This window comes from Cherax quadricarinatus, chromosome 89 (assembly GCF_038502225.1).
Source record: "Cherax quadricarinatus isolate ZL_2023a chromosome 89, ASM3850222v1, whole genome shotgun sequence".
Taxonomy (NCBI): domain Eukaryota; kingdom Metazoa; phylum Arthropoda; class Malacostraca; order Decapoda; family Parastacidae; genus Cherax; species Cherax quadricarinatus.
Genome location: NC_091380.1, coordinates 3,112,304 through 3,126,052, shown reverse-complemented (window position 1 = coordinate 3,126,052; position 13,749 = coordinate 3,112,304). Strand labels below are relative to the sequence as shown.

Sequence of the window (13,749 nt, the reverse complement as noted above, 5' to 3'; positions counted from 1 at the left end):
TCAGCGCCTGATCAACCAGGCTGTTGCTGCTGGCTGCACGCAAACCAACGTACGAGCCACAGCCCGGCTGATCAGGAACTGCCTTTAGGTGCTTGTCCAGTGCCAGCTTGAAGACTGCCAGGGGTCTGTTGGTAATCCCCCTTATGTGTGCTGGGAGGCAGTTGAACAGTCTCGGTCCCCTGACACTTATTGTATGGTCTCTTAACGTGCTAGTGACACCCCTGCTTTTCATTGGGGGGATGGTGCATCGTCTGCCAAGTCTTTTGCTTTCGTAGTGAGTGATTTTCGTGTGCAAGTTCGGTACTAGTCCCTCTAGGATTTTCCAGGTGTATATAATCATGTATCTCTCCCTCCTGCGTTCCAGGGAATACAGGTTTAGAAACCTCAAGCGCTCCCAGTAATTGAGGTGTTTTATCTCCGTTATGCGCGCCGTGAAAGTTCTCTGTACATTTTCTAGGTCGGCAATTTCACCTGCCTTGAAAGGTGCTGTTAGAGTGCAGCAATATTCCAGCCTAGATAGAACAAGTGACCTGAAGAGTGTCATCATGGGCTTGGCCTCCCTAGTTTTGAAGGTTCTCATTATCCATCCTGTCATTTTTCTAGCAGATGCGATTGATACAATGTTATGGTCCTTGAAGGTGAGATCCTCCGACATAATCACTCCCAGGTCTTTGACGTTGGTGTTTCGCTCTATTTTGTGGCCAGAATTTGTTTTGTACTCTGATGAAGATTTAATTTCCTCATGTTTACCATATCTGAGTAATTGAAATTTCTCATCGTTGAACTTCATATTGTTTTCTGCAGCCCACTGAAAGATTTGGTTGATGTCCGCCTGGAGCCTTGCAGTGTCTGCAATGGAAGACACTGTCATGCAGATTCGGGTGTCATCTGCAAAGGAAGACACGGTGCTGTGGCTGACATCCTTGTCTATGTCGGATATGAGGATGAGGAACAAGATGGGAGCTAGTACTGTGCCTTGTGGAACAGAGCTTTTCACCGTAGCTGCCTCGGACTTTACTCTGTTGACGACTACTCTCTGTGTTCTGTTAGTGAGGAAATTATAGATCCATCGACCAACTTTTCCTGTTATTCCTTTAGCGCGCATTTTGTGCGCTATTACGCCATGGTCACACTTGTCGAAGGCTTTTGCAAAGTCTGTATATATTACATCTGCATTCTTTTTGTCTTCTAGTGCATTTAGGACCTTGTCGTAGTGATCCAGTAGTTGAGACAGACAGGAGCGACCTGTTCTAAACCCATGTTGCCCTGGGTTGTGTAACTGATGGGTTTCTAGATGGGTGGTGATCTTGCTTCTTAGGACCCTTTCAAAGATTTTTATGATATGGGATGTTAGTGCTATTGGTCTGTAGTTCTTTGCTGTTGCTTTACTGCCCCCTTTGTGGAGTGGGGCTATGTCTGTTGTTTTTAGTAACTGAGGGACGACCCCCGTGTCCATGCTCCCTCTCCATAGGATGGAAAAGGCTCGTGATAGGGGCTTCTTGCAGTTCTTGATGAACACAGAGTTCCATGAGTCTGGCCCTGGGGCAGAGTGCATGGGCATGTCATTTATCGCCTGTTCGAAGTCATTTGGCGTCAGGATAACATCGGATAGGCTTGTGTTAATCAAATTTTGTGGCTCTCTCATAAAAAATTCATTTTGATCTTCGACTCTCAGTCTGGTTAGCGGCTTGCTAAAAACTGAGTCATATTGGGACTTGAGTAGCTCACTCATTTCCTTGCTGTCATCTGTGTAGGACCCATCTTGTTTAAGTAGGGGCCCAATACTGGACGTTGTTCTCGATTTTGATTTGGCATAGGAGAAGAAATACTTTGGGTTTCTTTCGATTTCATTTATGGCTTTTAGTTCTTCCCGCGATTCCTGACTCCTAAAGGATTCTTTTAGCTTAAGTTCGATGCTTGCTATTTCTCTGACCAGTGTCTCCCTGCGCATTTCTGATATATTGACCTCTTTTAGCCGCTCTGTTATTCTTTTCCGTCGCCTGTAAAGGGAGCGCCTGTCTCTTTCTATTTTACATCTACTCCTCCTTTTTCTTAGAGGAATAAGCCTTGTGCATACATCGAGTGCCACCGAGTTAATCTGTTCTAGGCATAAGTTTGGGTCTGTGTTGCTTAGTATATCTTCCCAGCTTATATCGGTTAGGACTTGGTTTACTTGGTCCCACTTTATGTTTTTGTTATTGAAGTTGAATTTGGTGAATGCTCCCTCGTGACTAGTCTCATTTTGTCGGTCTGAGGCTCCACGCATACATGTCTGAACCTCAATTATGTTGTGATCTGAGTATATTGTTTTTGATATGGTGACATTTCTTATCAGATCATCATTGTTAGTGAAGATGAGGTCTAGTGTATTCTCCAGTCTAGTAGGCTCTATTATTTGCTGGTTTAAATTGAATTTTGTGCAGAGATTTAAAAGCTCGTGTGAGTGTGAGTTTTCATCAGAGCTGCCTCCTGGTGTTATTACTGCAACAATATTATTTGCTATATTCCTCCATTTTAGGTGCCTTAAGTTGAAATCCCCCAGGAGCAAGATGTTGGGTGCAGGAGCTGGAAGATTTTCCAGACAGTGGTCAATTTTTAACAGCTGTTCCTGGAATTGCTGGGATGTTGCATCCGGAGGCTTGTAGACTACCACAATGACTAGGTTTTGGTTCTCGACCTTTACTGCTAAAACTTCCACTACGTCATTTGAGGCATTAAGCAGTTCTGTGCAAACAAGTGACTCTGCAATGTACAGGCCAACCCCCCCCTTTTGCCTGTTCACTCTGTCACATCTGTATAGGTTGTAACCTGGGATCCATATTTCGTTGTCCAAGTGATCCTTTATGTGGGTCTCAGTGAAAGCCGCGAACATTGCCTTTGCCTCTGCAAGCAGTCCACGGATGAAAGGTATTTTGTTGTTTATTGCTGGCTTTAGACCCTGTATATTTGCAAAGAAGAATGTTATCGGACTGGTGGTATTGTTGGTACTGGGGGGGGATTTTTTTTCCGGCATTAGTATCTGTATCTGTTGGTTTGGAGTGGAGGCCATCGACTGTGGTTCCACTCCAGGAATGACTGGATTTGGTGTACGATTTCTGCCATTTCCTGCCAGTTTTTTTTCCTTCCTGGCACTAAAAAACCTCTCCCTCTTGAGTGGCTGTGGCTACCCAGGTTTTCCCATGGCCTGGATGTTTTGTATCTTTTTGTCCCCTTTAGATGGTATGCCTGGCAATTTAAGTTATAGCACAGTCTTGTAGGGATAAAGATTATTATTATTATTATTATTATTATTATTATTATTATTATTATTATTATTATTATTATTATTATTATTATTATTTTGACCTGTAGGGGTCATATAGCAGCTAGTTCATAAGAGGCAATGAGGTTTGATCCGAGGATGAGGAAGGCAGTTCCAGTTCCTTGGATTATGAACTTATAATCAACATTAAAGCAACTCTCTGTTGACGGTGTTTGTGTTGTGTTACGGTGTTTGTGTTGTGTTACGGTGGTTGTGTTGTGTTACGGTGTTTCTGTTGTGTGACGGTGTTTGTGTTGTGTGTGACGGTGTTTGTGTTGTGTGACGGTGTTTGTGTTGTGTTACGGTGGTTGTGTTGTGTTACGGTGTTTGTGTTGTGTGACGGTGTTTGCGTTGTGTGTGACGGTGTTTGTATTGTGTGACGGTGTTTGTGTTGTGTTACGGTGTTTGTGTTGTGTTACGGTGGTTGTGTTGTGTGTGATGCGGTGTTTTTGTTGTGTGACGGTGTTTGTGTTGTGTGACGGTGTTTGTGTTGTGTGTGATGCGGTGTTTTTGTTGTGTGACGGTGTTTGCGTTGTGTGTGACGGTGTGTTGTGTTACGGTGTTTGTGTTGTGTTACGGTGTTTGTGTTGTGTTACGGTGGTTGTGTTGTGTGTGATGCGGTGTTTTTGTTGTGTGACGGTGTTTGTGTTGTGTGACGGTGTTTGTGTTGTGTGTGATGCGGTGTTTTTGTTGTGTGACGGTGTTTGTGTTGTGTGACGGTGTTTGTGTTGTGTGACGGTGTTTGTGTTGTGTTACAGTGTTTGTGTTGTGTTACGGTGGTTGTGTTGTGTGTGATGCGGTGTTTTTGTTGTGTGACGGTGTTTGTGTTGTGCTACGGTGTTTGTGTTGTGTGACGGTGTTTGTGTTGTGTGGCGGTGTTTGTGTTGTGTGTGACGGTGTTTGTGTTGTGTGACGGTGTTTGTGTTGTGTGTGACGGTGTTTGTGTTGTGTGACGGTGTTTGTGTTGTGTTACGGTGTTTGTGTTGTGTGACGGTGTTTGTGTTGTGTGACGGTGTTTGTGTTGTGTTACGGTGTTTGTGTTGTGTTACGGTGTTTGTGTTGTGTTACGGTGTTTGTGTTGTGTGACGGTGTTTGTGTTGTGTTACGGTGGTTGTGTTGTGTGACGGTGTTTGTGTTGTGTTACGGTGTTTGTGTTGTGTGGCGGTGTTTGTGTTGTGTGACGGTGTTTGTGTTGTGTGTGACGGTGTTTGTGTTGTGTTACGGTGTTTGTGTTGTGTTACGGTGTTTGTGTTGTGTGACGGTGTTTGTGTTGTGTTACGGTGGTTGTGTTGTGTGACGGTGTTTGTGTTGTGTTACGGTGTTTGTGTTGTGTGGCGGTGTTTGTGTTGTGTGACGGTGTTTGTGTTGTGTGTGACGGTGTTTGTGTTGTGTGACGGTGTTTGTGTTGTGTTACGGTGTTTGTGTTGTGTGACGGTGTTTGTGTTGTGTGACGGTGTTTGTGTTGTGTTACGGTGTTTGTGTTGTGTGACGGTGTTTGTGTTGTGTGACGGTGTTTGTGTTGTGTGTGACGCGGCGTTTGTGTTGTGTGACGGTGTTTGTGTTGTGTGACGGTGTTTGTGTTGTGTGTGACGCGGCGTTTGTGTTGTGTGACGGTGTTTGTTGTGTGTCATGCGGTGTTTTTGTTGTGTGACGGTGTTTGTGTTGTGTGTGACGGTGTTTTTGTTGTGTGACGGTGTTTGTGTTGTGTGTGACGCGGCGTTTGTGTTGTGTGACGGTGTTTGTGTTGTGTGACGGTGTTTGTGTTGTGTGTGACGGTGTTTGTGTTGTGTGACGGTGTTTGTGTTGTGTGACGGTGTTTGTGTTGTGTTACGGTGTTTGTGTTGTGTTACGGTGGTTGTGTTGTGTGACGGTGTTTGTGTTGTGTTACGGTGTTTGTGTTGTGTGGCGGTGTTTGTGTTGTGTGACGGTGTTTTTGTTGTGTGTGACGGTGTTTGTGTTGTGTTACGGTGTTTGTGTTGTGTGACGGTGTTTGTGTTGTGTGACGGTGTTTGTGTTGTGTGACGGTGTTTGTGTTGTGTGTGACGGTGTTTGTGTTGTGTGTGACGGTGTTTGTGTTGTGTGTGACGGTGTTTGTGTTGTGTGACGGTGTTTGTGTTGTGTGTGACGCGGAGTTTGTGTTGTGTGACGGTGTTTGTGTTGTGTGTCATGCGGTGTTTTTGTTGTGTGACGGTGTTTGTGTTGTGTGTCATGCGGTGTTTTTGTTGTGTGACGGTGTTTGTGTTGTGTGTGATAGTATTTGTGTTGTGCGTGACGGTGTTTGTGTTGTGTGTGACGGTGTTTGTGTTGTGTGACGGTGTTTGTGTTGTGTGACAGTGTTTTTGTTGTGTGTGACGATGTTTGTGTTGCATGTGACGGTGTTTGTGTTGTGTGTGACGGTGTTTGTGTTGTGTGACGGTGTTTGTGTTGTGTTACGGTGTTTGTGTTGTGTGACGGTGTTTGTGTTGTGTGACGGTGTTTGTGTTGTGTTACGGTGTTTGTGTTGTGTTACGGTGTTTGTGTTGTGTTACGGTGGTTGTGTTGTGTGACTTGTGTTGTGTTACGGTGTTTGTGTTGTGTGGCGGTGTTTGTGTTGTGTGACGGTGTTTGTGTTGTGTGTGACGGTGTTTGTGTTGTGTTACGGTGTTTGTGTTGTGTTACGGTGTTTGTGTTGTGTGACGGTGTTTGTGTTGTGTGACGGTGTTTGTGTTGTGTTACGGTGTTTGTGTTGTGTGTGACGCGGCGTTTGTGTTGTGTGACGGTGTTTGTGTTGTGTGTGACGCGGCGTTTGTGTTGTGTGACGGTGTTTGTGTTGTGTGTCATGCGGTGTTTTTGTTGTGTGACGGTGTTTGTGTTGTGTGTGATGGTGTTTGTGTTGTGTGACGGTGTTTGTGTTGTGTGTGACGCGGCGTTTGTGTTGTGTGACGGTGTTTGTGTTGTGTGACGGTGTTTGTGTTGTGTGTGACGGTGTTTGTGTTGTGTTACGGTGTTTGTGTTGTGTGACGGTGTTTGTGTTGTGTGACGGTGTTTGTGTTGTGTTACGGTGTTTGTGTTGTGTTACGGTGTTTGTGTTGTGTTACGGTGTTTGTGTTATGTTACGGTGGTTGTGTTGTGTGACGGTGTTTGTGTTGTGTTACGGTGTTTGTGTTGTGTGGCGGTGTTTGTGTTGTGTGACGGTGTTTGTGTTGTGTGTGACGGTGTTTGTGTTGTGTGACGGTGTTTGTGTTGTGTTACGGTGTTTGTGTTGTGTGACGGTGTTTGTGTTGTGTTACGGTGTTTGTGTTGTGTGACGGTGTTTGTGTTGTGTGACGGTGTTTGTGTTGTGTGTGACGGTGTTTGTGTTGTGTGTGACGGTGTTTGTGTTGTGTGTGACGGTGTTTGTGTTGTGTGACGGTGTTTGTGTTGTGTGTGACGCGGCGTTTGTGTTGTGTGACGGTGTTTGTGTTATGTGTCATGCGGTGTTTTTGTTGTGTGACGGTGTTTGTGTTGTGTGTCATGCGGTGTTTTTGTTGTGTGACGGTGTTTGTGTTGTGTGTGATGGTATTTGTGTTGTGCGTGACGGTGTTTGTGTTGTGTGTGACGGTGTTTGTGTTGTGTGACGGTGTTTGTGTTGTGACGATGTTTGTGTTGTGTGACGGTGTTTTTGTTGTGTGTGACGATGTTTGTGTTGCATGTGACGGTGTTTGTGTTGTGTGTGACGGCGTTTTACAGGAACCTGTGGTGGTAGCAGTGCCACGTGTGACGGTGTTTGTGTTGTGTGACGGTGTTTGTGGTGTTTTACAGGAACCTGTGGTGGTAGCAGTGCCACGTGTGACGGTGTTTGTGTTTTGTGACGGTGTTTGTGGTGTTTTACAGGAACCTGTGGTGGTAGCAGTGCCACGTGTGACGGTGTTTGTGGTGTTTTACAGGAACCTGTGGTGGTAGCAGTGCCACGTGTGACGGTGTTTGTGTTGTGTGACGGTGTTTGTGTTGTGTGACGGTGTTTGTGGTGTTTTACAGGAACCTGTGGTGGTAGCAGTGCCACGTGTGACGGTGTTTGTGTTGTGTGACGGTGTTTATGGTGTTTTACAGGAACCTGTGGTGGTAGCAGTGCCACGTGTGACGGTGTTTGTGTTGTGTGACGGTGTTTATGGTGTTTTACAGGAACCTGTTGTGGTAGCAGTGCCACGTGTGACGGTGTTTGTGTTGTGTGACGGTGTTTATGGTGTTTTACAGGAACCTGTGGTGGTAGCAGTGCCACGTGTGACGGTGTTTGTGTTGTGTGACGGTGTTTATGGTGTTTTACAGGAACCTGTGGTGGTAGCAGTGCCTCTGCGAGGTCATGACTTCACTGGTCTTGGCTTCAACATATCTGGCAACATGAGAGATGGAATCTTTGTTAAGGACGTTTTGCACCGTGGCCCTGCCTCCGAGTCTGGTAACATTGCTCCAGGTTAGTACACTATCATAGTACAGTCTGGTAACATTGTTCTTCACCGTGGCCCAGCCTCCGAGTCTGGTAACATTGTTCCAGGTTAGTACACTATCATAGTTCAGTCTGGTAACATTGTTCTTCACCGTGGCCCAGCCTCCGACTCTGGTAACATTGCTCCAGGTTCGTACAGGATGGGTATGGGGTGCATAATAAACATATTAAACTAACTAACTAACTCCAGGTTAGTACACTATCATAGTACAGTCTGGTAACATTGTTCTTCACCGTGGCCCAGCCTCCGAGTCTGGTAACATTGCTCCAGGTTAGTACACACTATCATAGTACAGTCTGGTAACATTGTTCTTCACCGTGGCCCAGCCTCCGAGTCTGGTAACATTGTTCCAGGTTAGTACACTATCATAGTACAGTCTGGTAACATTGTTCTTCACCGTGGACCAGCCTCCGAGTCTGGTAACATTGCTCCAGGTTAGTACACTATCATAGTACAGTCTGGTAACATTGTTCCAGGTTAGTACAATATCATAGTACAGTCTGGTAACATTGTTCCAGGTTAGTACACTATCATAGTATAGTCTGGTAACATTGCTCCAGGTTAGTACACTATCATAGTACAGTCTGGTAACATTGTTCCAGGTTAGTACACTATCATAGTACAGTCTGGTAACATTGTTCCAGGTTAGTACACTATCATAGTACAGTCTGGTAACATTGTTCCAGGTTAGTACACTATCATAGTACAGTCTGGTAACATTGTTCCAGGTTAGTACACTATCATAGTACAGTCTGGTAACATTGTTCCAGGTTAGTACACTATCATAGTACAGTCTGGGAACATTGTTCCAGGTTAGTACACTATCATAGTACAGTCTGGTAACATTGTTCCAGGTTAGTACACTATCATAGTACAGTCTGGTAACATTGTTCCAGGTTAGTACACTATCATAGTACAGTCTGGTAACATTGTTCCAGGTTAGTACACTATCATAGTACAGTCTAGTAACATCCCATATCATAAAAATCTTTGAAAGGGTCCTAAGAAGCAAGATCGCCACCCATCTTGGTACCCATCAGTTACACAACCCAGGGCAACATGGGTTTAGAACAGGTCACTCCTGTCTGTCCCAACTACTGGATCATTACGACAAGGTCCTAGATGCACTAGAAGACAAAAAGAATGCAGATGTAATATATACAGACTTTGCAAAAGCCTTCGACAAGTGTGACCATGGCGTAATAGCACTTAAAATGTGTGCTAAAGGAATAACAGGAAAAGTTGGTAGATGGATCTATAATTTCCTCACAAACAGAACACAAAGAGTAGTAGTCAACAGAGTAAAGTCTGAGGCAGCTACGGTGAAAAGCTCTGTTCCACAAGGCACAGTACTCGCTCCCATCTTGTTCCTCATCCTCATATCCGACATAGACAAGGATGTCAGCCACAGCACCGTGTCTTCCTTTGCAGATGACACCCGAATCTGCATGACAGTGTCTTCCATTGCAGACACTGCAAGGCTCCAGGCGGACATCAACCAAATCTTTCAATGGGCTGCAGAAAACAATATGAAGTTCAACGATGAGAAATTTCAATTACACCGATATGGTAAACACGAGGAAATTAAAACTTCATCAGAGTACAAAACAAATTCCAACCACACAATAGAGTGAAAAACCAACGTCAAAGACCTGGGAGTGATCATGTCGGAGGATCTCACCTTCAAGGACCATAACATTGTATCAATCGCATCTGCTAGAAAAATGACAGGATGGATAATGAGAACCTTCAAAAGTAGGGATGCCAAGCCCATGATGACACTCTTCAGGTCACTTGTTCTATCTAGGCTGGAATATTGCTGCACACTAACAGCATCTTTCAAGGCAGGTGAAATTGCTGACCTAGAAAATGTACAGAGAACCTTCACGGTGCGCATAACGGAGATAAAACACCTCAATTACTGGGAGCGCTTGAGGTTCCTAAACCTGTATTCCCTGGAACGCAGGCGGGAGAGATACATGATTATATACACCTGGAAAATCCTAGAGGGACTAGTACCGAACTTGCACACGAAAATCACTCCCTACGAAAGCAAAAGACTCGGCAGACGATGCAACATCCCCCCAATGAAAAGCAGGGGTGTCACTAGCACGTTAAGAGACAACACAATAAGTGTCAGGGGCCCGAGACTGTTCAACTGCCTCCCAGCATACATAAGGGGGATTACCAATAGACCTGGCAGTCTTCAAGCTGGCACTGGACAAGCACCTAAAGTCGGTACCTGACCAGCCGGGCTGTGGTTCGTACGTTGTATTGTGTGCAGCCAGCAGTAACAGCCTGGTTGATCATGCCCCGATCCACCATAAGGCCTGATCACAAACCGGGCCGCGGGGGTGTTGACTCCCGGAACTCTCTCCAGGTAATACACTATCATAGTACAGTCTGGTAACATTGTTCTTCACCGTGGCCCAGCCTCCGAATCTGGTATCATTGCTCCAGGTTAGTACACTATCATAATACAGTCTGGTAACATTGTTCCATGTTAGTACACTATCATAGTTCAGTCTGGTAACATTGTTCTTCACCGTGGCCCAGCCTCCGAGTCTGGTAACATTGTTCCAGGTTAGTACACTATCATAGTAGAGTCTGGTAACATTGTTTCAGGTTAGTACACTATCATAGTAGAGTCTGGTAACATTGTTCCAGGTTAGTACACTATCATAGTAGAGTCTGGTAACATTGTTCCAGGTTAGTACACTATCATAGTACAGTCTGGTAACATTGTTCCAGGTTAGTACACTATCATAGTACAGTCTGGTTACATTGCTCCAGGTTAGTACACTATCATAGTACAGTCTGGTAACATTGTTCCAGGTTAGTACACTATCATAATACAGTCTGGTTACATTGTTCCAGGTTAGTACACTATCATAGTACAGTCTGGCAACATTGTTCCAGGTTAGTACACTATCATAGTAGAGTCTGGTAACATTGTTTCAGGTTAGTACACTATCATAGTAGAGTCTGGTAACATTGTTTCAGGTTAGTACACTATCATAGTACAGTCTGGCAACATTGTTCCAGGTTAGTACACTATCATAGTACAGTCTGGCAACATTGTTCCAGGTTAGTACACTATCATAGTACAGTCTGGCAACATTGTTCCAGGTTAGTACACTATCATAGTACAGTCTGGTAACATTGCTCCAGGTTAGTACACTATCATAGTACAGTCTGGTAACATTGCTCCAGGTTAGTACACTATCATAGTACAGTCTGGTTACATTGCTCCAGGTTAGTACACTATCATAGTACAGTCTGGTTACATTGCTCCAGGTTAGTACACTATCATATAACAAACATTGTCCCATAAAAACAAAACAGATTATGAATAAACGGCTAGGTTGCCCATGGCTAACTAACAGCATGCTAAGATCCATTGATAAGAAACATCAATATGAAAAGCAATGTAGTAAGGGCTTAATACACAAAGAATTATTAAATAAATAAATAACCCACATTAGACCACTCTTTCTCATCTACATCAATGATCTACCGAATGCATCACAGCTACTCAAACCCATATTATTTGCAGATGACACTACATATGTCTTCTCCCACCCAAACCCAGTCATACTAGCAAACATTGTCAATGCCGAATTGCAGAAAATATCTGCCTGGATGATTAATAAACTTACCCTGAATACTGATAAAACATATTTCATTTAGTTTGGAAACAAAGCTGCAAATGATCCAATTAACATTACGCTAAATGGATCATCAGTCACAAGACTCAGAGGGAAAATTCCTAGGTATCCACCTTGACAGCTGCCTTAAGTTCCAGACACACATACAACAAATCACCAAGAAAATCTCCAAGACTGTAGACATACTATCAAAGATAAGGTACTACGTTCCACAATCAGCTCTCCTGGCACTGTACCATTCACTCATATACCCTTATCTTACATATGGAATTTGTGCATGGGGATCAACAACATCCAATCACCTAAGACCTCTAATAACCCAGCAAAAGGCAGCAGTAAGAATGATAACAAATTCCCACTCCCGCCAGCATACTCCACCAATTTTCAGAAGTCTGAATCTTCTCACCATTAAGAACATCCATACTTATTCATGTGCCTACTACATACACAGAACAATACACGCAAATATAAACCCTCCACTCAAACTTCTCCTCACCAACCTTAACAGGACACATGACCATAACACAAGACACAGATCTCTTTTTGATATACCTCGTGTCCATATCACACTGTGCAAAAACTCTATGCACATAAAGGGCCCCAAAATTTGGAATTCATTACCAGAAGATACTAAAGTAACCCGGTCTGAAAATCAATTTAAGACTTTTTCTGAGCCATTTACTCACCCTAGACTAAATACTAAATACTCAGTACACACATACTCACTTATGTACTCCCACATCATAACTGAAACAATCACTTCGAACCTTTTATCCATTGTTGACACGAATAAAATTGAATCATTGTTTTCACAAAAAGTATTTTCGAATATAAATATATCTTTGTATTATACAAATTTTGATTCATTCATAATTAATATTCTACTGTACAACTATGATATACTCCTTAGTGTTAAGTAGACTGTAAGTTCCTGATCCTGTACTCCCTGGAATGCAGGCAATAGAGATACAAGATTATATACACCTGGAAAATCCTAGAGGGACTAGTACTGAACTTGCACATGAAAATCACTCACTACGAAAGCAAAAGACTCAGCAGACGATGCAACATTCCCCCAATGAAAAGCAGGGGTGTCACTAGGACGTTAAGAGACAATACAATAAGTGTCAGGGGCCCAAGACTGTTCAACTGCCTCCCAGCATACATAAGGGGGATTACCAATAGACCCCTGGCTGTCTTCAAGCAGGCACTGGACAAGCACCTAAAGTCGGTACCTGGCCAGCCCGGTTGGTCAGGTACCGACTTTAGGTCTGGCAACATTGTTCCAGCAATGTTGCCAGACACCTAGCGGTAAGTAGGTACCTGGGTGTGGTATTAGTCACCTTGCACCTGCTGTCATTGTTCACCTAGCAGTAAGTAGGTACATGGGTGTTAGTCACCTTACACCTGCTGTCCCTGTTCACCTAGCAGTGAGTAGGTACCTGGGTGTTAGTCACATTACACCTGCTGTCACTGTTCACCTAGCAGCAAGTAGGTACCTGGGTATTAGTTGACTGGTGTGGGTCGCATCCTGGGGACAAAATTAACCTAAGTTGCAGGAAATGCTCTGCATAACCAGGGACTTTCTGTATAGTATGCCACTGATGTCAGCTATGGTCTGTGTAAGTTTTATCATGCACTTGTGGAGATAAAGATCACTATTGTTATAGTATATTATTATTATTATTAATTTTTATTTCAACAAACCGGCCATATGCCACCGAGGCAGGGTGGCCCAAAAAGAAAAACGAAAGTTTCTCTTTTTACATTTAGTAATATATACAGGAGAAGGGGTTACTAGCCCCTTGCTCCCAGCATTTTAGTCGCCTCTTACAACACGCATAGCTTACGGAGGAAGAATTCTGTTCCACTTCCCCATGGAGATAAGAGGAAATAAACAAGAACAAGAACTAGAAAGAAAATAGAAGAAAACCCAGAGGTGTGTATATATATATGCTTGTACATGTATGTGTAGTGTGACCTAAGTGTAAGTAGAAGTAGCAAGACATACCTGAAATCTTGCATACTTATGAGTCAGAAAAAAGACACTAGCAATCCTACCATCATGTAAAACAATTACAGGTCTCCGTTTTACACTCACTTGGCAGGACGGTTTTACCTCCCTGGCCGGTTGCTGTCTACCAACCTACTACCTACAATTATTATTATTATTATTATTATTATTATTATTATTATTATTATTTTTTTTTTTTTTTTTTTTTAAGAAGTCGGCCGTTTCCCACCGAGGCAGGGTGACCCAAAAAGAAAGAAAATCCCCAAAAAGAAAATACTTTCATCATCATTCAACACTTTCACC

The 13,749-nt window shown here is 43.6% G+C and overlaps 1 protein-coding gene across 3 annotated transcripts in view; it reads left to right on the top strand.

Moving 5' to 3' along the window:
- LOC128697166 (neuroblast differentiation-associated protein AHNAK-like) overlaps positions 1–13,749 on the top strand; it is a 257,567-nt gene that overhangs the window by 229,026 nt on the left and 14,792 nt on the right. For all 3 annotated transcript variants that reach the window (XM_070104071.1, XM_070104072.1, XM_070104073.1), the window contains exon 5: positions 7,586–7,730. In XM_070104071.1, coding sequence (XP_069960172.1) covers positions 7,586–7,730 — 145 coding nt within the window. The remainder of the gene's footprint in view (positions 1–7,585; positions 7,731–13,749) is intronic.